Source organism: Erinaceus europaeus, chromosome 2 (genome assembly GCF_950295315.1).
Source record: "Erinaceus europaeus chromosome 2, mEriEur2.1, whole genome shotgun sequence".
NCBI classification, from domain to species: domain Eukaryota; kingdom Metazoa; phylum Chordata; class Mammalia; order Eulipotyphla; family Erinaceidae; genus Erinaceus; species Erinaceus europaeus.
Window position 1 is genome coordinate 160,452,313 of NC_080163.1, and position 26,516 is coordinate 160,478,828.

General features: G+C 41.4%; 1 protein-coding gene across 3 annotated transcripts in view; it reads right to left on the bottom strand.

Annotated features, from left to right (window-relative positions):
* Nucleotides 1-2,113: 2,113 nt before the first annotated feature.
* HEATR3 (HEAT repeat containing 3) overlaps nt 2,114-26,516 on the bottom strand; it is a 61,896-nt gene continuing 37,493 nt past the window's right edge. The window contains exons 13-16 of one of the 3 annotated variants that reach the window (XR_009548298.1): nt 21,721-21,864; nt 16,747-16,923; nt 13,000-13,720; nt 2,114-2,131 (exon numbers count right to left, since the gene is read on the bottom strand). Coding sequence is in view for 2 of the 3 variants with exons in the window: in XM_007538442.3 (XP_007538504.1) it covers nt 13,598-13,720; nt 16,747-16,923; nt 21,721-21,864 (444 nt within the window). In the remaining variant the exon portion in view is untranslated. Of the gene's footprint in view, nt 2,132-12,988; nt 13,721-14,826; nt 15,482-16,746; nt 16,924-21,720; nt 21,865-26,516 lie in introns of those variants that run through there. The other 2 variants (XM_007538442.3, XM_060185586.1) reach the window with 2 other exon arrangements.

The window sequence follows — 26,516 nt, forward strand, 5'->3', positions numbered from 1 at the left end:
CAATTTATGGCTGTCTATCCAGTAACTAAAAATAAAAATAATAAAAAAATTTAAAAAAATTTTTTAAAAGAGTAACTATTGTAGGGCTAGGCGGTGGTTTACCCTGTAGAAGTTACCACGTGCAAGGACATGGGTTCAAACCCCTGGTTCCCACCTGCAGGGGCGGGGAAGCTTCATGAGCAGAAGAGCTGTGCTGCAGGGACCTTTCTGTCCCTCTTTCTTCCTTCCCTCTTCCCCTCCCTCCTTTCCTCCCTTTCTTCCTTCTTATTGGATATACATAAAGAGAGAAATTGAGAGGGGAGGGAAGATAGAGAGACATCTGCAGTCCTGCTTATCCACTCATGCAGATTTCCACCTAAAGGTGGGGACCAGGGGCTTGAACCAGGGTTCTAGCGCACTATAATGTGCACACTTAACCAGGTGACTACTGCCTGGCTTCGTGTCTCTCTCTTTCCAACTCCCCCCTTTCCTCTCTCTTTTTCTCTCTGTCTCTATGAGAAAAAGAAAGAATAGGAAAAAAAAGAATGACCATCTGGAGTGGTGGAGTCATCATGCAGGCCCCTACCCACAGAGCTAACCCTGATGGCAAAAAGATTACTACTATGTAGCTGGGAGACTGAAGTCCCAGGATCAATTCCTGGCACTGCCTATACTAGAATGGTGTTCTGGTCTCTCTCAAATAAGTAAAAAATTTAAAAAGGGCTAGGGAGATAGCATAATGCAAAAATGTCTGTCATACTTGAGGCTCAGGGCTCTCAGGTTCAATCTCAAGTATCACCATAAGCCAGAGTTGAGCAGTAGTCTGGTAAAAAATTTAATTTTTTTTTTTAAAGAATAACTGGGATGAAGGCCAAGTGGTGGTGCACCTGGTTGAGTGCACATGTTACAAGGTGCAAGGACCTGGGTTCAAGCCCCTGGCCCCCACCTGCAGGTGTAAAGATTTGCAAGTGGTAAAGTAGTGTTGCAGGTGCCTGTCTCTCTCCCTCTCTATCACCCAATTCCCTCTCGATTTCTTGCTGTCTCTATCCATTAAATAAATAACATTAATATTAAAAAAATAATAAATAATTGGGGGGGTCTGGCGATAGCGCAGTGGGTTAAGCACAAGTGGCACAAAGCGCAAGGACAGGTGGAAGGATCCTGGTTGGAGCCCTCGGCTCCCCACCTGCAGGGGAGTCACTTCACAGCTGGTGAAGCAGATCTACAAGTGTCTATCTTTTCCTCCCCCTCTGTCTTCCCCTCCTCTCTCCATTTCTCTCTGTCCTATCTAACAAGGACAACATCAACAGCAACAACAATAACAAAAAAATTTCTAGGCTGGGCTGGGGAAATAGCCAAATGGTTCTGTAAAATACTTTCATGCCTTTAAAAGCACGTGGCACAAAGCGCAAGGACAAGCATAAGGATCCTGGTTTGAGCCCCCGGCTCCCTACCTGCAAGGGAGTCACTTCACAAGCAGTGAAGCAGGTCTGCAGGTGTCTTTCTCTCCCCCTCTCTGTCTTCCCCTCTTCTCTCCATTTCTCTCTGTCCTATCCAACAACGGCATCAAGAACAACAATAATAACTAGAACAACAAGGGCAACAAAGGGGGGGAAACAAATTTAAAAAAGAAAGAAATAAAAAAAGGCAAAGAGTGGCACAGTAGATCAAGTATTGAACCTGGGCCCTCAAACATTAGGATCCAAGTTCAATCCCCACTATTACATAGGCCAGAATGATGCTCTGGTCCTCTGTCTTCTCTTCGTCTCTCATAATCTAATAAAGTAAAAGGGAATTTTCTGCTTCTAAAAGTGAATATTTTAAAACATCCTAATGCAGCCAACCTTCCTTCCTTCTGAGACAGAGGCAGAGGGAAGAAGGGTGGAAAGGGGTGGGAGAGGGAGAGGGAGGGAGAGGGAGAGGGAGAGAGGAAGAGGGAGAGAGAGGGAGAGGGAGAAAGAGGGAGAGGGAGAACAACACCTCAAAACCCAGGCTTCTGTCCATGTAGTGGAGGCTAGTCTCAAACATGGGTCACACAGATGGCAAAGCAGTGCACTCACTATCCAAATGGGCTTTTTCGCTGATCCAAATAAGGACTTTTCCATATCTTGACAACTCAAAGGTATTTCTTTTTTTTTTTTTTTTCAGTTTCCTTTTTTTTTTTTTTTTTTAATTTTTTATTAAAGAAAGGATTAATTAACAAAACCATAGGGTAGGAGGGGTACAACTCCACACAATTCCCACCGCCCAATCTCCATATCCCACCCCCTCCCCCAATAGCTTTCCCATTCTCTATCCCTCTGGGAGCATGGACCCAGGGTCATTGAGGGTTGCAGAAGGTAGAAGGTCTGGCTTCTGTAATTGCTTCCTCGCTGAACATGGGTGTTGACTGGTCGGTCCATACTCCCAGTCTGCCTCTCTCTTTCCCTAGTAGGATGGGTCTCTGGGGAAGCTGAGCTCCAGGACACATTGGTGGTGTCTTCAATCCAGGGAAGTCTGGCCGGCATCCTGATGACACCTGGAACCTGGTGACTGAAAAGAGAGTTAACATACAAAGCCAAACAAATTGTTGAGCAATCCTGGTCCCAAAGCTTGGAAAAGTGGAGAGGAAGTATTAGGGAGGTACTCACTGCAAACTCTAGTGTACTTCTGCTTTCTTACTTTGGTGCCATACTCCAAACTCAGTCAATTTCTGCTTTGCGTTTCTACTTCTTTTTTTTTTTTTTTACATGCATAACATTCCCCAGATTCCCATTCAACAATACAACCCCCACTATTTCATTCATCATTTTTCATGGACCTGTATTCTCCCCACCCACCCACCCACCCACCCCAGAGTCTTTTACTTTGGTGTAATACTCCAATTCCATTTCAGGTTCGACTTGTGTTTTCTTTTCTAATCTTGTTTTTCAACTTCGGCCTGAGAGTGAGATCATCCCATATTCATCCTTCTGTTTCTGACTTATTTCACTCAACATGATTTTTTCAAGGTCCATCCAAGATTGGCTGAAAACGGTGAAGTCACCATTTTTTACAGCTGAGTAGTATTCCATTGTGTATATATATACCACAACTTGCTCAGCCACTCATCTGTTGTTGGACACCTGGGTTGCTTCCAGGTTTTGACTATTACAAATTGTGCTGCCAAGAACATATGTGTACACAGATTTTTTTTGGATAGATATGTTGTGTTCCTTAGGATATATCCCCAGGAGAGGAATTGCAGGATCATAGGGTAGTCTATCATGTCAGATATGAGAATAGCTGTTCCTGCCCTTTTTTGTGGGCCATTGGCTTGAATGATAGTTTTCCATCCTTTCACTTTAAGTCTGTTTGTCTTGTTGCGTTAGGTGAGTTTCCTGTAGACAACATATTGTTGGGTTGTGTTTTCTGATCCATCTTCCTACTCTGTGTCTTTTAATAGGTGAATTCAGGCCATTCACATTTATTGATATCAAAGATTGAAGATATTTTAACGCCATTCTTGTAGAGTTTTAGAGTGTTTTGATATGTGTTCTATTTGTGGTGGTCTGGTTGTTTATAGGAAACCTTTCAGAACTTCTTTCAAGGCAGGCTTGGTGATGGTTGCTTCCTTCAACTGTTGCTTGTCTGAGAAGGTTTTGATGCTTCCATCTAGTCTGAATGACAATCTAGCAGGATATAGTATTCCTGGCTGAAAGCCTTTCTCATTGAGCATTCGATAGATATCTTGCCATTCTCTTCTGGCCTGTAGTGTTTGTATGGAGAAGTCTGCTGCTAATCTTATGGGTTTTCCTTTGTAGGTGACTCTTTGTTTTTCTCTTGCAGCCTTGAGGATCCTTTCTTTATCCTTATTCCTTTCCAATCTAAGTATGACATGTCTTGGTGTCTTTAGGTCTGGGTTAATTCTGTTTGGGACCCTCTGGGCTTCTTGAATCTTTATGTCTTTGGTGTTGTCTAAACTAGAGAAATTTTCAGCTATTATGGCCTGGAGAACGCTTTCTTCCTCCCCTTCTCTTTCTTCCTCTGGTAAGCCAATAATGCGTATATTGTTTCTTTTGAAGTCATCCCATAGGACTCTGTTGTTGTTTTCAGCATCTCTTAATCTCTTTTTGAGATCTCTTACTTCTTCTTTAGTTGTCTCTAATTCATCCTCAATCTTGCTAATTCTGTCTTCAGCCTCATTGATTCTATTCTCTCTGCCCTCTACTGCTTTCTGGAGTTCATCTATTTTGTTGCCCTGCTCTGATACTGTTTTAGCTTGTTCAGCTAGTTGCCTTCTTAGCTCAGCAATTTCAGCTTTCAGCTCTCTAATAACCATGAGATAATTAGAATTTTCTTCCATATTCTCATTTGTTGTTCCTGCAGTTCTGATTACAATTTTTTCAAATTCTTTACTCACTCCTGTTATTATTTCCTTAGCTAATGTTTGGATGTTGAACTCGTTGTTTTGTGCTTCGCCCTCTGGAGGACTTTTAGCTGGACTCTTGTCCTGGTTCGAGTCTCCATTATTTTTTCTTGTTGTTTTAACCATTTTATATAAGTTAAGAGGTTTTTCAATCCCTGAGTTGGAGTTCAGTGGTGTAAAAGCCTTTTTTTTTTCCCCTGTAGGCTATGGTAGTCTGAGGGCTTTTAAACTATCAATAGGCTTCTTGGCTTAATCAATGACTCCTGACCAAGAGATAAAGCAGGGTGTGGCAGAGATAATCCAGTGGTTATGCAAAGAGACTTTCACAGCCCTTCAGCTATGCCACCGAGGTATAGGTCTTCTCTTGAGTTTCCCGGTTAGATCTCTGTGCCCTGGTGTCCCTCCCTGTTGCTGCTCCAGATTCTGAGGGTAGTAGCAATGGAGACTCAGAATTGTACTTGGTGAGTCTCTGGGGAGTCCTTTCCTCCCTTCAGCTGTCCCCTTGTTGGTGGAGCAGACTGGAGGTGGTGTCTCCACTGACAGACTGTCGAACTGTTAGCAGTCACTTAATCTCTCCTTAGGCCCCTCTCTCCTCTCTGTCACCAGCCATGCGTGTTTGTACTCACGGGTGATTTACTAGGTTTCTGTGGTCATTCTAGTCCTGTCTTGTTTCGGTCCGGGTGGTCTCCTTTGGTATTCCTAGTTGATCCGGGAGAGGAGAGGAGAGGAGAGAAAGCGATCTGCTGCTCGTAGCTCCGCCTCCTCAAAGGTATTTCTTTGAGAGGCTGAAAAAGGCCAATTTCATTTTTAGACTAAACACTGAAAATAAAGAGGTGTAATTAAATGATTTCTATTTCAAGATCAACTCCATTTTAATGTAAAATTAGTTTCCATTTTGAAGAAAGACAATAAAGAATGAGAAGCAAAGCAGTGTTTCTCATTTCCTTGGGCGAACTTGTCATAGTAGGTTGGATACTTAACACTAACGTCGTGTGTAAAGTAGTAGACTATCCTGATTGTTTTACAAATAACTATTTTATTGTTTTTTTTTCATTTAAAATTGTGATGAATAATAAGAAATAAAACAAAAAATTTCTAATTAGTAGGCTATGGGTGGAGGGTGGATAACAAGATGGTTATGCAGAGACTCTCTTGCCTGAGGATCCAAAGTCCCAGGTTCAATTCCCTGCACCACCATAAGCCAGAGCTGAACAGTGCTCTGGTTAAGTAATAATAATAAGTAATTAGTAGGCTACAAGATTATAAAATTATAGTGTATAGTTCCAGGGATTCGGGCGGAAGCGCAGTGGGTTAAGTGCAGGGACCAGCATAAGGATCCTGGTTCAAGCCCCCGGCTCCCTGTCTGCAGGGGAGTCGCTTCACAGGCGGTGAAGCAGGTTTGCAGGTGTCTTTCTCTCCCCTCTGTCTTCCTTTCCTCTCTCCATTTCTCTCTGTCCTATCCAACAATGATGACATCAATAACAATAATAACTACAAAAATAAAAAAATAAATGAAATTATAGTGTATAGTTCCAAACCACATCTACCACCAGAGTTCTATGTCCCTACCCTCCCTCCTCACCCAAATAACCACAGTGGTTTTCACAACTCTTAGGAAGTTTGCTTGTTTCTGTTTTAATTTTTTGCAAGTTCATATGTATCAGAGCTCTAGATTCCACATGAGTGAAACCATCCAATAGTTGTCTTTCATCTCTTATTCTGCAAAGCATAATCACCTCCAGATCCATCCATTTTGTCCCAAAGGAAACAATAGCACCCATTTGATTGCAGAGTAGTATTTCATGGAATAACTACATTTTTATTTAAAAAAATTTTTTTTAGTATTTTATTTTGGATAGAGACAGAGAGAAGTTAAGGGGGAGGTAGAGATGCAGGGAAAGATAGACACCTTCAGACCTGCTTCACCACTCATGGAACCTTCCCCTTGCAGGAAGGGAACAGGGGCTTGAACCTGGGTCCTTATGCACTGTAATTGTGCACTCAACTAGGTGCGCCTGGCTGTGGATAACTGTATTTAAATACATATTTTCTCGGGTAGGGGTAGATAGCATAATGGTTATGCAAAGAGAGCCTCATGCCTGAGGCTCCAAAGTCCCAGGTTCAACACTCCCCCATACACACACAATAAGCCAGAGCTGTGCGGTGCTCTGGTGTTTCTGTGTTTTTCACTCTCTGCATCTCTCAAAAAATAAAATATATGGAGATTGGGCGGTGGGAATTGTGTGGAGTTGTACCCCTCCTACCCTATGGTTTTGTTAATTAATCCTTTCTTAAATAAAAAAAAAGAAAAAAAATTTTAAATTAAAAAATAAATAAATAAAATAAAAAAAATAAAAAATAAATAGGGGGCAGCGTGGTAGCACAGTGGGTTAAGCTCACATGGCGTGAAGCACAAGGACCAGGATTAAGAATCCCGGTTCAAGCCCCTTGATCCCCACCTACAGGGGGTTTGCTTCACAAGCTGTGAAGCAGGTCTGCAGATGTCTGTCTCTCCCTCCTCTCTCCATTTCTCTGTTATACAACAACGACATCAATAATAATAACCAAAATAACAAGGACAACAAAAGCGGAAAAAATAGCCTTCAGAAGAATGGATTTGTGATGCAGGCACCGAGCCTCAGCAATAACTATGGAAGAAAGAAAAAAAAAGAAAAAAAAAAAAGAGTAAAAACCATTTTCTACTATATCATGAAAAATATCTGCATGTTCTACTGAACAATTTTACGTACCTAGTTAAATATAGCATGTATTTATTGTTTTAAAATACTTATTTATGGGGAGTCGGGCGGTAGCACAGCGGGTTAAGCGCACGTGGCGCAAAGCACAAGGACCAATGTAAGGATCCCGGTTCTAGCCCCCGGCTCCCCACCTGCAGGGGAGTCACTTCACAGGCGGTGAAGCAGGTCTGCAGGTGTCTATCTTTCTCTCCCCTTCTTTGTCTTCCCCCTCCTCTCTCCATTTTTCTCTGTCCTATCTAACAATGACAACGACAACAACAACAATAACTACAACAACAATGAAAAACAACAAGGGCAACAAAAAGGGAAAATAAATAAATTAAAAAAAAAAACTTGTTTATGGGAAATAGGAGTTAGGAGGGGGAGGAAAGAGAAAGAACCAGATCATCACTCTTGCACATAAGATGTCAGGGACTGAATTTGGGATCTCATGACAACATTTAATCCACTAATCCCAGGTTGCAAAGCCTATTTAATCTTGATTTCCCCATCTACCTGTACTTACAGAACTAAAATTAAATGAACAGCCTGAACTATTAGTGCTTCACAGATTTTTAGAAGAACACAATTTCAACATAATGACTCCCTTACTATCCCATAGGATGACTCTGCATTCAGTAACTGGCTTAGAGTTTTCTTACAAAAATCACTAGCATTTATGTGTTCAATACATATTATAGAGAGCCTACTGTGTCCTAGGTCTTTTTATATTATTATTATTTTAAATTTGGAATTTTCTTTTTTTAAAATTATTTATTGGCTAGAGACAGCCATAAATCAAGAGGGAAGGGGGGCGGATAGAGAGGAAGAGGAGACAGAGACACCTGCAGCACTGCTTCACCACTCATGAAGCTTTCCCCTTGCAAGTGGGAACCTGGGTCTTTGCACATTGTAACATGTGCGCTCAACCAGGTGCGCCACCACTGGGCCCTGTCCTAGGTCTTTTGACTATTGTTTTTTTCATGTTTGTGAGTAGGGAAAGATGAAAGACTAATAAGTTTTATTTCCCATAAAAATTATTCTCAGATAATTCACTATTTACTACTAAAATCTATATAACAGTAAACATTATACTTAGATTTCTTTTATATGTAATTTATTGCATCTACATCTAAACCATAAGATACTGAGAAAAATTAAAAATTGAATTAGAAACAGACAGCACCACTATAACCTAACAATCACTTTATATATTATATATATATTAATGAAAGAGACAGAAGAGGGGGAAGGAGAAAGGGAACCAGGGCATTGCTCTGGCATATGTGATGGTAGGGTCTAAACTCATGATTTTATGTTTCAGAGTCCTGCCTACTTTTGTGCTGCACAATTAATAATTTTTATAAATTCCCCCTCCGTGTTTTTACATATACACAAACCATAAAATCCATGGTCAAGGAATATAAGCAAAAGGAATTTTTTTTTTTTTTTTTTGCCACTAGGTTATTACTGGGGCTTGGTCCTTGCACTACAAATCCACTGCTCCTGGAACGCCTCCCCCCTGCCCCGCCTTTCCCCCCCCTTTTTATTTGATAGGACTGAGAAATGAGAGGGGTGGGGGAGAGAAGAGGGAGAAAAAGATACCTATAGACCTCCTTCACCACTCATGAAGTGTCCCTGCCATAGGTGGAGAGCAGGGGTTTGAACCTGGGTCCTCGCACTGGTCTTTGTGCACAGTACAATGTGCACCTAACTGGGTACACCACAGCCCGGCCCTCAAAGGGAATGTTTTAGAAAAGATTTTATTTTGAGATAGAAAGAAAAAGAGAACCAGAGTATAATGCTGGTTTCATGTAATGTGGGGATTTAAACTGGGACCTCATGTTTTTAAGTCCAGAATTCTGCCACTGCACACACAAAAGCAATTCTTAGGCACTTTTATTTTACTATTTTTTTATATTTATTTATTTTCCATTTTGCTGCCCTTTTTTTTTTTTTGTTGTTGTTGTTATTATTGCTGTTGTTATTGATGTCGTTGTTAGATAAGGCGGAAAGAAATGGAGAGAGGAGGGGAAGAGAGAGGGGGAGAGAAAGATAAGACACCTTGCAGATAGCTCCCCTGCAGGTGGGGAGCTGGGGGCTCAAACCAGGATCCTTACACTGGCCCTTGTGCCATGTTCACTTAACCCACTGCGCTACCACCTGACTCCAGGTCTGCAGGTGTCTTTCTCTCCCCGTCTTCCTCTCCTCTCTCCATTTCTTTCTGTCCTGTCTAACAACGACATCAATGACAACAACAATAACTACAACAACAATAAAAAACCAAGGGCAACAAAAGGGAAAATAAATATAAAAAAAAAAAAATGTAAACACTGATAAGACCATAGGATAAGAGGGGTACAATTCCCACCACCAGAGCTCTGTATCCCATCCCCTCCCGATAGCTTTCCTATTCGTTTTTTAATTTTTATTTATTTTTTAAATTATTACTTTTTAACCAGAGCACTGTTCATTCAGCTCTGGCTTATGGTGGTGCGGCGGGGGGGGGCGGGGGGAGGATTGAACCTGGGATTTCGGAGCCTGAGGCATGAGAGTCTCTTTGCACAACCATCTCTACCTCACCCTAGCTTTCCTATTCTTTAACTCTGTGGGAGTATGGAACCCAGAAGCATTATGGGGATGCAGAAGGTGGAAGGTCTGCCTTCTGTAATAGCTTCCCTGCTGAACCTAGGCATTGACAGGTTGATCTATACTCTCAGCCTGTTTCTCTCTTTCCCTAGTGGGGTAGGGCTCTAAGAAAACGGAGCTCCAGGACACACTGCTGGGGTCATCTGTCCAGGGAAGTCCAATTGATATCACAGTAGCATCTGGAACCTGGTGGCTAAAAAAGAGTTAACACATATAGCCATACAAATTGTTGATTAATCATGAGCCTAAAGGCTGGAATATTGCAGATGAGGATTTGGGGTCTCTGTTTTGGAAATAGCTAGTAGGCCTATTTTAGGTATATTACAAAGGGACCATGACTGCATTAGTTTTTGCCTGAGCCTGACATGATATGCAGGTGGACCCAAGTTATTGTCTGGGGAGATGATTTCATGGTTGGAAAAAGGGCTACAAAGCTGGATCAGGGAAGAGAGTAGCTCCCAAATATGGGAAAAGTGTATAAATATTGTTGGTTGTAAACCCCATCGATTTGATCTGGGGCCCATATTCAGCTTAGGAGTCTATGTAACCTCCACATCCCTGTAGGTCCGAACTTGCATTCTGTGGTCATCAGTAGGAACATTCCGAGTTGCACCAATTTCAGGAGCCATCTTCTTCAGGTGGTAGATAGAGTATGCTATCCAACCCCCCTTCAGAGGATGGAACATTCTCTACCATTGTTGATCCACATTGAGGGCAAGGTCCTATGGGGCCCCCCAAAGGGGGTCCATTATGCTGTTCCTGATGGAGATGACCAGTGATAATGGAGAAAGGGATCTATTTGAGGCCAAGGCTCATCGTGTTTGTGTGGGAATCCCAGGACTCCCCGACTAGGGGCCCGCTGATGGGATACCAGGCCCCTATTCTATGTAAAAATGCATCATGACTTTTTCCAACAGCCCGATAAATTCAGTAATAGAAAGAAAAAAAAGTTCAGTCTTGGGAGTAGGAGGTAGCTCTAGTTGAACACATGCCTTACATGTGCAAATGAGGCTCTGGGTTTGATCCTGACACAATATAAAATGGGGGAATATCTGGGCTGATCACCTCACCAATGTGTCTTGGAAACCCACTTCCCCAGAGCCCTACCTACCCCACTAGGGAAAGTTTAGAGACAGGCTGTGGGTATGGATTGACCTGTCAACACCCATGTCCAGCGGAGAAGCAATTTCAGAAGCCAGAACTCCCACCTTCTGTACCCAAAGAGGGATTTTGGTCCATTCCTCCAGAGGGATAAAGAATAGGAAAGCTTCAAATGGAGGGGATGGGATATAGAACTCTGGTGGTGGTAACTGTATAGAATTGTACCCCTCTTATACCACAATCTTGTCGATCATTATTAAATCACTAATAGCAATAATACGAGTTGAAAAATAAGAAAAACACAGGGGGGTCAGGCTGTGATGCACCAGGTTAAGTGCACATAGTACAAAGCGCAAGGATCCTGATTCGAGCCCCCCACTCCCTACCTGCAAGGGAGTCACTCTAGCTGTGAAGTAGGTAGGTCTGCAGGTGTCTACCTTTCTCCCTATCTTCCTGTCCCCTTTCTTTTTTTCTTTTTTTCCTGTCCCCTTTCAATTTCTCTCTGTCCTATCCAAAAAATCAAAAGGAAAAAAAAAAAAAAGAAAAGAAAACAGAAAGCAGAAGTTGGACTGGAGTTGGTGTACTGTACCAAAGTAAAAGACTCTGGAGTGCTCTGGGGTGGAGGGGAGGGTATAGTTGTTAGAATATGATGTTGGAGGACCTAGAGGGGGTCTAATTGTTATGTGGAAAACTGAAAACTATTACACATGTACAAACTGCTGTATTCTACTACTGACTGTAAACCATTAATCTCCCCCATAAGAAAACAAAAGGGTGGAAATAATGTTTGGTCACTCAATCACAACAAAATGCTTTGTTATTAAAAACAAAAACAAAACTCAGTTGTAAAAATGGTGACTTCACTGTTTTCAGCCGATCTTGGATGGACCTTGAAAAATTCATGTTATGTGAAATAAGTCAGAAACAGAAGGATGAATATGGGATGATCTCACTCTCAGGCAGAAGTTGAAAAACAAGATCAGAAACGAAAACACAAGTAGAACCTGAAATGGAATTGGCATATCGCACCAAAGTAAAAGACTCTGGGGTGGGAGTGGGTGGGTGGAGAGAATACAGGTCCATGAATGACATAGTGGGGGTTGTATTGTTAAATGGGAAACTGGGAAATGTTAGGCATGTACAAACTATCGTATTTACTGTTGAATGTAAAATATTAATTCCCCAATAAAGAAATAAACTTAAAAAACAAAACAAACAAACAAAATCTAAGCTAAATTAATGGGACTGGGAGATAACTCTCCCAGTAGGGCACATACTTTGCCATTCATGGACCTAGGTTAGAGCTCCGGTGTCTTATGGGAACAGCTTAGCAAGAGGGATCTGGCCTCTCCCTCTTTCTGAGCTCAAAAAGCACGAAGAAGTTGGCCTAAGAAGCCAACTTTGAGACCTAGGAGATGCCTCAGTGCTATAAATAAAAAGTCAAGTTTTGGGAGTCGGGTAGTAGCACAGCGGGTTAAGTGCACCTTGCGCAAAGAGCAAGGGCCGGTGTGAGGATCCTGGTTCAAGCCTCCAGTTCCCCACCTGCAGGGGAGTCGCTTCACAGGTGGTGAAGCAGGTTTGCAGGTGTCTATCTTTCTCTCCTCCTCTCTGTCTTCCCCTCCTCTCTCCATTTCTCTCTGTCCTATCTAACAACTACAACAGCTATAACAACAATAACAACTACAACAAGCACAACAACAAGGGCAACAAAATGGGAAAAATAGCCTCCAGGAGCAGTGGATTCGTAGTGCAGGCACTGAGCCCCAGCAATAACCCTGGAGGCAAAAAAAACAAAAAAAGAAAGAAAAAAAGTCAAGATTTAGACTGGGTATTCAAATGGCAACTCAGATCAACTGTTGGGAAATTTTCCTATCTCTATGGCAAATAACTGGGCCAGAAAAATGAATGGATGACAAAACTTGACGGGGGGGGGGAGGGGTCCCCTCAGGACTGTAACACATACTAAAACCCCCTCTCCTAGCTCTGATATCCTACTACTCCAACAACATGGAAAATGCTCTGTGTGTCCTGATTTTACTATCTCACATATATTGGAGTCAAGATCCATTAACAAGCAAACACCCAGGAATAGGTTTTTCTGACATTTCAAAAAAAGATTTTCTACAACATAAAATTTTCAGCTACAAAGTTATTTATTAAAAATATTTTACCCCAATTCAGATTCTCTATCAAATTAAGGAGTAAGGTTACAAAATAGCCAATCAAATCTATTTCCATAGGAGATGACAATTACCATCAGTGTATTCTAATAAATAGTGAAATACAAATTCAGCTTATTTCAGGTCACAAAAGGTAAACATAATGCTCTAATATACATCAAACTTTAAAAAAAATTAAATTTGATAAAGCCTGTTTTCCTATTTCATTTAAAGACTGACCTAATATAAAATGATGCTGGTTTAAAAGAGCATCCAACCAATGTTTTGGATCATCCTTTTTTGCAAACTTTAAGGAAAGCATAATTATTTGGAAGTATTTTTTTCACTGCTCACAAAAAACCAATTGATAATCCTTTGTTTTTTTTTCACTCTTGGAGTTTCTGGGGAGTAAAACACGCAGGAAACGTGATTTAGAGAGCACCAGAAATGCTGCAAGTATTTCTGACAGATTTTTAAGTTTTTATGAACTTCAAATAAAAGTAGAGACCTACAGAAGTGGATATCCATAAGAGACTTTTCTATTTATATATGCTAGAGAAAGAAATGGTCTCTCTTTTAAAAGTTCAAGAAGTCAGTCTTTTCTCAACAGTTTCTTGATAAGCCACAAACCTTCTCAAATTCATCTTCACATTGTCAAGAACACACAGTTGATCTGGGCTATATTTACCTCTCCCTTCTTTTCTTATCTGCCAAAAAAAAAAAATCACATTTTAAAAAATATACTAGTATATACTAAATACAAACACTGTTAGTTTGACATGTGTCAGCAATTCCTTTAAAGAAAGGGAGCATTTAATTTGGAAAACATCTAACCACTTTCTAAACAAGTCAGCAGCTAGATTGTGCTGAAACATTTTCGCTTCCAAGATAAAGAAACAAAGTAGATACGCCACAAATATAAGTCAAGATTGTTCAGCTTGAAAGTGACAGTTACAAAAAAAAAAAAAGGGGGTGTGTGGGTAAGTTGGTGGGTAGGTGGGGAGGCAGGTGGTGGCGCAGCCAGTTAAACACACATACTGCAACATGCAAGGACCTGTGCAGCAAGGATCTGGGCTCAAGCCCCCAGCTCCTCACCTGCAGGGGGGTCACTTCACAAGCAGTGAAGCAGATCTGCAGGTGTCTTTCCCTCTGTCTCTTATCTCCCCATCTCTTTCAATTTCTCTCTGTCCTATCCAATAAAAAAGATGAAAACAATGGCTGCCAGGAACAGTAAGTAGATTTATAGTGCCAACACTGTTTTTTGCCTCCAGGGCTTAACCCTGGAGGCAAAAATAAATGATCACTTATACTTTCAAAGAATGAATTTTATAGTATGTAGCTATTTCACCTCTAGTTTATAGAGTAGTGGGTCTCAAATTTTAGTGTCCAATAGTATCTGGACCTGGAAGGATTGTTAAAACAAACAAATAGGTTCACCAAAACATATTGGTGAACCTATTCATAGAATTTGATTCCCAGTAGGTCTGGAATTGGCTCTGAAAGTGTGCTTTTCTAACAAATTACCAAGTGAAAAGGTAATGGTGAATATAGGTAGATACAGTGTTTTTTGAGAAGCATTGCTCTAAAGAAGTTCTCCAGGAGTCAGAGATAGCTCACTGGGCGGGGTGCCCAGTGAGCTGCACCCATGTGAATGTAGCTCAGGCTCAAGTTCTAGCACCAATTGGCAATACCACACCACAAGAGACAGCTCTAGTATCTCTCTCACTCACTGTAGAAAGCAACCTGGCAGTAGTGAAATTGTGCATGATGAGGTCCTGGCTCACTTTAAACTAAAAGAAAGAGAGAGAGAGAGAAAAAGAAGACGGAGAAGGAGAAGGAGAAGAAGAAGAGAAAGGAGGAGGAGGAAAAAGAAGAGACACTTCATCAGGAAGACAACACAATGTGTCAAACCACAAGATTTGCACACTTGAGGTCCAGGTTCAATTCCTGACACCAGTTTAAGACAGAGCTGAGAACTGATCTGGAGAAAGAGATGGGGGGGGGTGGAGGGGGACAGAGAGAGAAGGGAGGGAGAGAGATATAGAGGGGAGGGGAGAGAGAGAGAAGGAGGGAGGGAAAGAGGGAGAGTGGGGGGGAGAGAGAAGAGGGAGAGAGAGGTAGGGGAAGGGAGAGAGAGAAGGAGGGAAGAAGGGAGGGAGAGAGGGAGGGAGGAAGACACAGGCAGGCTCATTAGGTGTTCACTGGATAGGGTATGTGCCCAGTCACATGCACAGCCCAGGTTTGAGCTCACAGAAATACCATGGTGCTGGTGGAAGCTATGGCACTGTAGTGTCTCTCTTACGCTCTCAGTGCTAGAGTCAGCCCAGGAGAAGTAAAATCATGTATGAAGTAAAAAAATAAATAAATAAAATAGTTCTCCAGGGAAGACAGCATAATGATTCATGCATGAGGCTCTAAAGTCCCAGGTTTAATCCCCAGCACTAGTACAAACCGGAGCTGAGCAGTGCCTGGTGAGAAGAGAAAAAAAAAAGTCGTTTAGTAAAATATAGTATATCGTGTTTAATGCAATTGGGGGGTGGTGGTGGTGGCACACCCAGCTGAATGCACGTTACCATGCACAAAAACCTGGGTTTAAGCTTCTGGTCCCCACACGTAGGGGAGAAGCTTCATGAGACAGTACTATAGATGCATCTCTTTTTTTCTTTTATAAGATTTAAAAAAATATTTATTTATTTATTTCCTTTTGTTGCTCTTGTTGTTTTATTGTTGTAGTTACTATTGATGTCATTGTTGTTGGTTGGAAAGGACAAAGAGAAATGGAGAGCGGAGGGGAAGACAGAGATGGGGAAAGACACCTGCAGACCTGCTTCACCATCTGTGAAGCGACTCTCCTGCAGGGGAGGAGCTGGGGCTAGAACTGGGATCCTGACTCTGGTCCTTGCGCTTTGCACCAGATGCGATTAACCCGCTGCACTACCACCTGACCCCCTTTAATTTTATCTTTTTAAAAAATATTTATTTATTTATTCCCTTTTGTTGCCCTTGCTGTTTTATTATTGTTGTTGATGATGTCGTTGTTGATGTATTGTTGTAGAGGAGGGGCAGACGGGGAGAGAAAGATAGGCACCTGCAGACCTGCTTCACCGCTTGTGAAGCGACTCCCCTATAGGTGAGGAGCCGGGGGCTCGAACCGGGATCCTTCCGCCAGTTCTTGCGCTTTGTGCCACCTGTGAATTTTATTTTTTTTAAAGGAAAAGTTTTCCTCCATTTCTTCTAATATATATATATATATATTAGAAGTTTAATGGGTTTGTAACTTTTTTTTTTTTTTTTGCCTCCAGGGTTATCACTGGGACTTGGTGCCTGCACTAAGAATTCACTGCTCCTGGAGGCCATCTTTTTTCCATTGTTGTTGTTGCTGCTGTAACTATTTTTTTTTTTAAGGTTGATTTTAAAAATATATTCCATGAGATAGAAAGAGCATCGTTACATTCTGATATGGAGGGAACAGGGGATGGATACCATTTTAGTTCAAGTTACGATGATTCTATGGTGTGACAGAATCAAGGGTAATTCACACAGGCATTGAGGTAAAGACAATGTGGTTGAGATTTCTGTATTTCAAATAAAACACTGGATGAAGAGATAGCATAATACTTATGCAAAAAGACTTTCCGGTCCAAAGCAGGCTTAATCACAGGTTCAGTCTGCTGATGCATAATAAACCAGAGCTGAGCAAATCTCTGTTGAAAATAAATAAATAGCCACTTACCCTCATTTTAAAGATAGGCTGAAATTCTCTCAGCATAGATAACAATTTAATTTGAACTGAGGCTTTTTCAGCTTCTTTACCATCTGCAAAAACATCAAAGAGGGCATCCAGAGCTTCTCCTGCTACTACCAAGGAAGGATCTTTGGTGGCAACCTCAAGTAGAAAGCTCCCAATGGTCTGGAGGTAATAGAATACGTTACTTTAGTCCCGTACATTCCAAGGTCAGTTTCCAAAGCAAACACATTAAATGTGGCAGTAATTCATGCTTAGTCTCTTACCTGAAAATGTCAGAAAAAGCCCTTTTGAGAGCATTAAATGCCAAGTATAATATTCCAGTTAAATTCATTTACACATTAAAAAATTGACATCCCTGGGAGTCGGGCAATAGCGCATCAGGTTAAGCACAAATGGCTCAAAGCGCAAGGACCAGCATAAGGATCCCGGTTCGAGCCCCCAGCTCCCCACCTGCGGGGGGAATCGCTTCACAGGTGGTGAAGCAGGTCAGCAGGTGTCTGTCTTTCTCTCCCCCTCTGTCTTCCCCTCCTCTCTCCATTTCTCTCTATCCTATCCAGCAACAACAACATCAATAACAACAATAATAACTACAATAAAACAACAAGGGTGACAAAAGGGGATAAATCAGTAAATATTTTTTTAAAAATTGACATCCCTAAATGATATATGAAAGATTGGTGTTAGATTTTTTTTTTCCCCTTAGATAGAGACAGAGAGGCAGAAGTGAAAGAGTGAGAGAGACCAAACACTGAAGCTTCCTTCAATGTGGAGGGGCTGGACTCGAGCCTTGGCTGCACACATGACAAAACAGCACACTCTCTGAGGTATCTTATGATACCTCAGATATCTCTTGACTTTAGAAATTATTAAATTCCCCCCTCTATGTCCTCAAAAAGAATTTTTCCAGGACTGGGTGGTGATGCACATGGTTGAATGTACACATTATAATGCACAGTTACACTCCTGCCCTGGCTTTCCTGTTTTCATGGAATTTAAGTGTTCTAGATAATGTTTAAGACACTATTTGGGTTTAATATCCTACAATGTAATAGGAAGCATACAAGATAATATATGAAGCTGTCTTAGTCAAAAAAAGTAATCTGAATTGGAACTGACTCTAGTTTTTAGATCAAAACTTTGATTTTATAGGAAACAGAGGGAAAAGCAACAAGCTAAACACCACAAAGAAGCAATCAGACAAACCCAGAAGGCTGGACACTATGTAGAATAACTGACCTAAGAGTTGAAGGAAAAAGGTGACTATTATAGGGTAACTGCTGAAGACGAAGAGACTAAAAAGACCCAACCAAAACAACACATAAGACATTACTCAAATTCTGGTTTGAATAAACTATCTGATAGGTCAGGGAATGATAACACATGAACCAGACCTTCAGACCGAGGCCCCAAAGGTTCAATCCCCAGCATATGCCATATTTAAGCAGTGCTCTGGCCTCATTTTCTCTCATTAAATGAAACAAGATATCTGTTCATCTTTTAAAGCCCTAGAATGAGACTAAAGAAATGGGTGTGGTCTGGGAGGTGGTGCAGTGGATAAAACATCGAGTTCTCAACCATGAGGTTCCGAGTTTGATAGATTCCCAGCAGCACATGTACCAGAGTGATGTCTGGTTCTTCCTTTCCTCCTGTCTTTCTCATGAATAAGTAAATAAATAAATTCATAAAAAAAAAAGAAAGAAAAAAGAAATGGGTAACACTGGCTCCTTATCCAGAGGACTGAGGGACTAGAAGTTTAGAAGTAAGTGTAGCCTTTTCCCTACCCACTGTCTCCCTCACTCCCCCTTCAGTTATTGGGGACCTTGCATGCAAGATACCTCTGAGTTGTATACCCGGGCCCATTTTTTAAATTCTTCTCTTAGGAAAGGAGGGAGAGAGGAAAGAAAAAGAGAAGGAGGCATAGAGGAGAGGAAGAGATACCATAGCATGGTTCCAACATTTCTGGAGCTTTCCTGGTGCTGACTAGGTGTCCCCATGTGGGAACAGAACTGGAGCCCAGAGCCTTCTATTACGTAAGACATACACTCTACTGCGTGAACTATTTCCCAACCCCCTTTCCTTTCGTTTCTAAAAAACTTTTTATTATCTTTATTTATAATAGAGACAGTCAGAAACTAAGACGGGGGGACACAGAAAGACGAAGAGATCCACCTGCAGGGGAGTCGCTTCACAAATGGTGAAGCAGGTCTGCAGGTGTCTATCTTTCTCTCCCCCTATCTTCCCCTCCTCTCTCCATTTCTCTCTGTCCTATCCAACAATGACAACAATAAAAAAAAACAACAAGGGCAACAAAAAGGTAAGAAAGGAAGAAAGAAAGGAAGAAAGGAAGAAAGGAAGAAAGGAAGAAAGGAAGAAAGAAAGGAAGGAAGGAAGGAAGGAAGAAAGAAAGAAAGAAAGAAAGAAAGAAAGAAAGAAAGAAAGACAGACAAGGGAAACAGAACACTGCTTCACCACTCGTGAAACTTTCCCCCTGAAGCTGGGGACCGGGGGCTTGAACCCAGTTCCTTGTACATTGTAATATGTGTGCTTGACCAGGTGTGTCACCACCTGAACCCCCAACTCTCTCTTCTACTTTCCTATGTACCTACATCATCTTTTTCACAGAAAGAACCTCAAAAAAAAAAAAAATACTAGTTACTACAGTAAAATTTTTGTTCACTTAAAAAAAATTTTATTCCCTTTTATTGCCCTTGTTGTTTTATTGTTGTAGTTATTATTGATGTCATTGTTGTTGGATAAGACAGAGAGAAATGGAGAGAGGAGGGGAAGACAGAGAGGAGGAGAGAAAGATAGACACCTGCAGACCTGCTTTACCGCTTGTGAAGCGACTCCCCTGCAGGTGGGGAGCCGGGGTTCGAACCAGGATCCTTATATCGGTCCTTGCGCTTTATGCCACTTGTGTTTAACCCACTGCGCTACTGCTTGACTCCCTGTTTATTTGTTTTTTAAGTTAAGTATTTTATAGCAACCTGGGAGGTGGTATAGTGGCCAGAGTGTTATAGACTCAAAATGCACGAGGTCTTAAGTTTGATTCCCAGAACGGAATGTGCCAGAATAATGCTCTGGTTCTCTCTCTCTCTGACTTGTTAATAAATATTCCCCATAGATAGACAGATAGTAAGAAAGAAACATATAAGGAAATTTCATGCCCGAGGCTTTGAGGTCCCAGGTTTAATCCCCAGTACCACCACAAGCCAGGGCTGTGCAGTCCTCTGGTTGGTCGGTCTCTCTTTATCTCTCATTAAATAATGCAGTGAAAAGAAAAGAAGAGGAAAGAAAAGGAAAGAAAAGAAAAGGGAAATATTTAAGGAGACACTACAGCACAGCTTTATCATCTGTGAAACTTCCTCTGCTATGGGTGTCTTGGCGTCAGGGCCCCGTACATAGTCAGGCACGTACCCTACCAGACAAGCTATCTCTGGGTTCTGGATAATTTTACTCTTGTTCTTTTAGTTACTAATGATGCTATGTCCCTAGAAGAGCAGTTCATGAGCAACTATGCTAAGGGAAAGAAGTGGAAACTAACATGTTTAGTGAATTCCTAATATATGGTGACTTGTGCACTCAAGTGGACAAGTTCCTAATAAACTAGAACCAAGAGTTGCTGCTGAACACTTATGGAGTGGTAGTATGATGGAGTGGTTCAGACTGCATTTAACCTAGGTTTTAAGAAAACTTAATGCACATTTCTAAAACTGTGTGCGTTACTCCTTCACCAGTTGGTGAATATTATGTACACATTTTACATATTATTACTTTTGCATTGCTGGGGCCTTGCACATATATAATTCTATGGTTCTCAGGCCCACTTTTTCATTCTTTTTATTTCTGATATATAGAGAGACAGGAGCAGATACCAGAGCACTGTTCCACTATCCATGAGGCTTCCCCGGGTGCTCTGATGCTCCCACAGGGCCCCAGGGTTGAAACCTGGGGCCTGGTGCGTGGTGAGGTGTGTATGCTATGGGGGAGCTGTCTCCTGGCCCCTTGTATCCATTTTATTCAATAGCAAAAGCAGAGGCATCTTTAAGGATTCTTAACTTGATCTTTACTGAAGAGAATATTGAGTGTGTATTTATTGGACTCATTGGGCCCTGGGCAAGTGTGACTTCACCACTTTGGGCTTTTTCAGACAGAGAGGCGGAAAGAAAGCACGTCACCAGAGCCCTCTCCAGGGATGTGGCACTCCTGTATGGTGTGCTGCTGCTGGTGTTGCTACTGCTCGTACCTGGGCTGTGACTATCCTCAGACAGGTGCCCTACCAGATGAGCTATTCCTCGAGCCCTAAGGAATTCCTTTTGAAGTCACCTCCAGAGAAAGTTATAACATCCAAATGCCACTCAAGTGTCAAACATTTATCTAAGCACATATTTCAACAACATACACTAGCAAACAATTCCTAACTATGATTTCTCTCATGATGTTTAGTTTTTTTTTTTAACCCCATGACAACAACTACTCTTTGCTCCATTTTATTTTATTTTATTTTATTTTTGCCCCCAGGGTTATTGCCAGGGCTCGGTGCCTACACCACGAATCCACTGCTCCTGGAGACAATTTTTTCCCCTTTTGTTGCTCTGTTGTTTCATCATTGTTGTAGTTATTCTTATTGTTGTTGTTGTTATTGGATAAGACAGAGAGAAATGGAGAGAGGAGGGGAAGACAGAGGGGGAGAAAAAGATAGACACCTGCAGACCTGCTTCACGCCTGTGAAGTGACTCCCCTGCAGGTGGGGAGCCAGGGGATCGAACCAGGATCCTTATGCTGGCCCTTGAGCTTTGTGCCACATGCACTTAACCCACTGCGCTACAGCCCGACTCCCTTTTATTTTATTTTTAAATTTTTCTTTATTGAGGGATTAATACTTTACAGTTGACAGTAAATACAGTATCTCCTCTCACTTTCAACTAAACACCTAAAGATGGAAGCATATGATTTTACCTTAAGAGTTTCAAGTGTACCTTCTTCTTTGGCTAGAACGCTGCCAGTGATTCCTAAAATACTGACGACATTTACTCTAACACTGATGTTGCTACTGCAAATGCCTACTTTGCACAAAGTCATCAGCTGATCAGGAGTCATACACTGTTGAAAAAGAAAGTACAGTGTTAAAATCCAACAATTCCTGGGCTGAGGAATATTGCACAGTGGTTTATACAACAGACTTTCATGCCCAAGGTACTAGAGATCCTAGGTTTAACCAGTGGTACCACTATAAGCCAGCGCTGAGCACTACTCTGGTAAAAATAATAATAGTAACAATAAAGTAAAAAATAAAAATCAATTCCAATCATATGTGAAATAGTTCTTGACAGGAATATCTTTTATAGGTCACATGATTCCAAGAGTGACACACACACACACACACACACACACATATATTTAATAGAAACCGGCAGAGATTGAGTAAAAGAGACCACAGCATCGATTTTCCTTCAATGTGTTGGGGGTTATGCTTGAACCTAGGTTGTGCACATGGCAAAGCATCACATTTTCCAAATGAGCTATTTTGTCAGCCTGAGTGACATAAAATCTTTGGAGAGAAGTTATATATTCCAATCATTCCCAAATATGGCTGATAACTCTGAACTGAAGTAAAGCCTGTTCTTGTCATCATTATTCAATTAGTTGGAGCCATAAGCCTATAAAAGGGGTTTCGGTTTCCATTCATTTGATTTGGAGAACACTCTCATTCAGAAAGACAGAGGCTCAGGAGACTCCCATCTCTTTTCAGCACTGATCATCATAGAAAATGCTTATTAGAAAATGTAAATAGGCTCATGGAGCTCTGATAAAAATAAGCTAAGTCTTTGAGACATTTGTTTTACTGCAAATTATTAAGGGTTGTAAAACCAACTTCTGGGGTAAAGCTGGCAGATTAACACAGGGGTTATGTATCCCTCCTCCTGCCATCAACAGCAAATACACAGCAATACATGAAAAAAACATTCCTAGAAATGGACTTTCCACAGCAACAGACAGAAAGGGTCAGCCTGGGGTGTAGGAGACAGAAAAACCCATTTTCCCCAGAAGATGAAAGATCTGTATTGCAATGAGAGTGGGGGTATGCTGAAATCCTGAGGTATCCCCTCCCTCCCCCCAAATCTATTCCTACAACTCTACAATAGTAGAAATGGAAATTTAAGAACTATAGTGGCGGATGGTATGGGAAGAGATGGGGGGCAGGTGTAGAGAGCAACTGTAGGTGAAAGCTTGCCAGAAAGTTCACAAGGATACAATCACATTAAGATTTCAGTTTCCACAGAGCCTGGACTTGGAGAGGATTTGCTGTCTAGTTTGCTGGGTAGGGCTCCCTAGGCTTACAAAACTAGAAAAACCACTTGGAAATGAAGAGCAGCAAATCTGGGAGAGGGGAAATCAGGACTATAGTGCCTGAAGCAGGGCCACATGTCAGAGCTCTGTAGGCCGCCATGTTTCTGTAACAGATCCTGAGGGCACATTTCTGGTTCCCAGCTCACATATCTGTTCCAGGCTCATCCTAGAGCCTGATCTGAACTGTCACAACCTAGACTGAGGCCCAGTGACCTTTGAGCACTTGTTGAACTCCAAGCTTCAGGCCACTACCCAGGTTCTCACAGAGCATTAAACAAAATAAGATTTCAAAAAAAAAAAAAAGGGGGAGTCAGGCGGTAGTGCAGTGGGTTAAGCACACATGGCACAAAGCACAAGGACCAGCATAAGGATCCTGGTTTGAGCTCCCGGCTCCCCACCTGCAGGGGAGTCGCTTCACAAGCAGTGAAGCAGGTCTTGTAGGTGTCTCTCTTTGTCTCCTCATCTGTCTTCCCCTCCTCTCTCCATTACTCTCTGACCTATATCCAATAACAACAATAATAATAACTATAATAAAAAAAAAAAAAAAACAAGGGCAACAAAAGGGAATAAGTAAATATTAAAAAAAAAAAAAAAAAAAAGAGGTGATTGTTGGGCCAAAGCAGCATCTGGAAGAAAACACCAAAGCTATGCATAATGAAGACATCAAAACCATGGCCCTAAGAATGCTTACTGAGATGAAAAATTCAATAGAAGAAAATTTTAGTAAAGTGAAGCACAAGACAATGTATGGGAGAAGTTACAGCAGAAATCAGAGCTATAAAGACTACAGTAGAGGGCTATGTGCTGATGCACTTGTGTGAATGTACACACTGCTATGCTCAAGCCCCTGTGCCCCACCTGCAGAGGAGAAGCTTCACAGATGGCAATCTTGCTGAACAGTGTTGACCCTTTCTTTCCCTCCTCTTTTTTTTTTAACTTTTTCTTTTTTAAAGCATTATAGTTTTTATTATTATTTTAATATTTATTTATTCCCATTTGTTGCTTTATTGTTGTAGTTATTATTATTGTTATTATTGATGTCATTGTTGCTGGATAGGACAGAGAGAAATGGAGAGAGGAGGGGAAGACAGAGAGGGGAAGAGAAAGATAAGATACCCGAAAACCTGCTTCACCATTGGTGAAGTGACTCCCCTGCAGGTGGGGAGCTGGGGGCTCGAACCAGGATCCTTGTGCCAGTCCTTGCGCTTTGTGCCACCTGCGTTTAACCTGCTGTGCTTCCGCTCAACTCCCCTTCCTCCCCTTTCAACCTCTGTCTGTATCAAATGAAAGGAGAAAGACAAACTCACCAATCCCAAAGGCTATTTTTCCCCTCCTTTTTTCTTTTATTTGATAGGACTGGGAGAAATTGAGAGGAAAAGGCAGAGAGATATACTTGTACTGCTTTACCGCTTGTGAAGTTCCCTTCCTGCAGGGGGGGACCTAGTGCCTCAACCCAGATCTTTGTGCTTGGTGATGTGTTTGCTCTACTGGGTATGCCACTGCCTGGATATATACATATATATGTATATGTAAAAATTATATTTTTTCATCTAGTAATTTGACTATATAGTCCCAGATACAAAGGAAAGAGTAGTTTCAAGGTCACTACAAAGCAAAATACCAGTAAACACACAAATTATAAGTCACAATGATATAGTCAAAAGATAAACAAATACTTTTCTTTTTAATATGAACTGAAAATGCAGTTTGAAATTATGATGGATTTTTGTTTTCCTTATGATAGTTGTTTCCTTGCTATTTCAACAAAAATTGCTCTAAAAGCAGTGATAACACCCATAAACACTCCAAAATTCAATTTCCCACTACAGAAATCAGGATTTCTTGGAGCAATATTTTAAGCAGGAAAAGTACAACATGAATTTTGGATATGGTCTTGTGTCCAGAAACTATAAAGAACTATTAGGTTTATGTCAAAGAAGCTAATTTAAAGGTACTGCTATGATTCAAATATGGGACAACTTTTTTATATCTCAATGACCAAAATGGTCTCTGAGAGTGGCAGGGCACCAAATCACACTGGCAAAAAGGGGTTTTGGGTGGGAGAAATCACAACATTGGTGGTATCTTTTTTTTTTTAATATTTACTTTTAAAATATTTTATTTGGGAGTTGGGCGGTAGCGCAGCAGGTTAAGCCAAGTGGCGCAAAGCGCAAGGACAGGTGTAAGGATCCCGGTTCGAGCCCCGTGCCTCCCACCTGCAGGGGAGTCACTTCACAGGTGGTGAAGCAAGTCTGCAGGTGTCTTTCTCTCCACCTCTGTCTTCCCCATCTCTCTCCATTTCTCTCTGTCCTTACAATGACAACATCAATAACAGCAATAATAATAACAACAACAATAAACACAACAAGGACAACAAAAGGGAAAATAAATAAAATTTTAAAAATATTTTATTTATTTTCATGAAAGGGGGAGAGATGGTGCAAGAGAAAGAGAGGGAGAGACAGACACAGAGGAAGATATAGAGAGACCAGAGGACTGCTCAGCTCTGGCTGATGGTGGTGCTGGGAACTCTGAGCCTCAGACACAAAAGCCTTTTGCATAGTCGTTACGCTGCTACCCAAGTCCATTAGTGGTATTTTTTAAAAGTTTTTTTTTTTAATATTTATTTATCCCCTTTTGTTGCCCTTGTGTTTTTTTTTAATTTTTGTAGTTGTTACTGTTGTTGTTGTTGATGTTGTTGTTGTTGGATAGGACAGAGAGAAATGGAGAGAGGAGGGAAAGACAGAGAGGGGGAGAGACACCTGCAGACACCTGCAGACCTGCTTCACCACTTGTGAAGCGACTCCCTTGCAGGTGGGGAGCTGGGGGCTTGAATTGGGATCCTTACACCAGTCCTTGCGCTTTGCACCACCTGCGCTTAATCTGCTGAGCTACTGCCCAACTCCCTAGTGGTATCTTTCTCTCTCTCTCTTTTTAAAAATATTTATTTATTTATTTATTCCCTTTTGTTGCCCTTGTTTTTATTGTTGTAGTTATTATTGTTGTTGGATAGGACAGAGAGAAATGGAGAGAGAAAGACACCTGTAGACCTGCTTCACTGCCTATGAAGTGACTCCCCTACATGTGGGGAGCCGGGGGCTTGAACCGGGATCCTTATGCCGGTCGTTGCGCTTTGCAACATGTGCGTTTAACCCACTGCACTACCACCCAACTCCCAGTGGTATCTTTTATGATATAAATCATATTTCAAAATCACCAAGTAACTGACCAGACAGAAAGTTTTATTTTTTGTTGCCAGGGTTTTCTTTGGGACTTCATTCCTGCACAAATCTCATTTCCTCTGGAGGATTTTGTTTTGAACAAACCAACTGAAGCATTTTTAAGACAATCAGGGTTTTGTTTATTTGTTTTGACTTTTAAAAAGTTGTTTATTATGAAAGTAA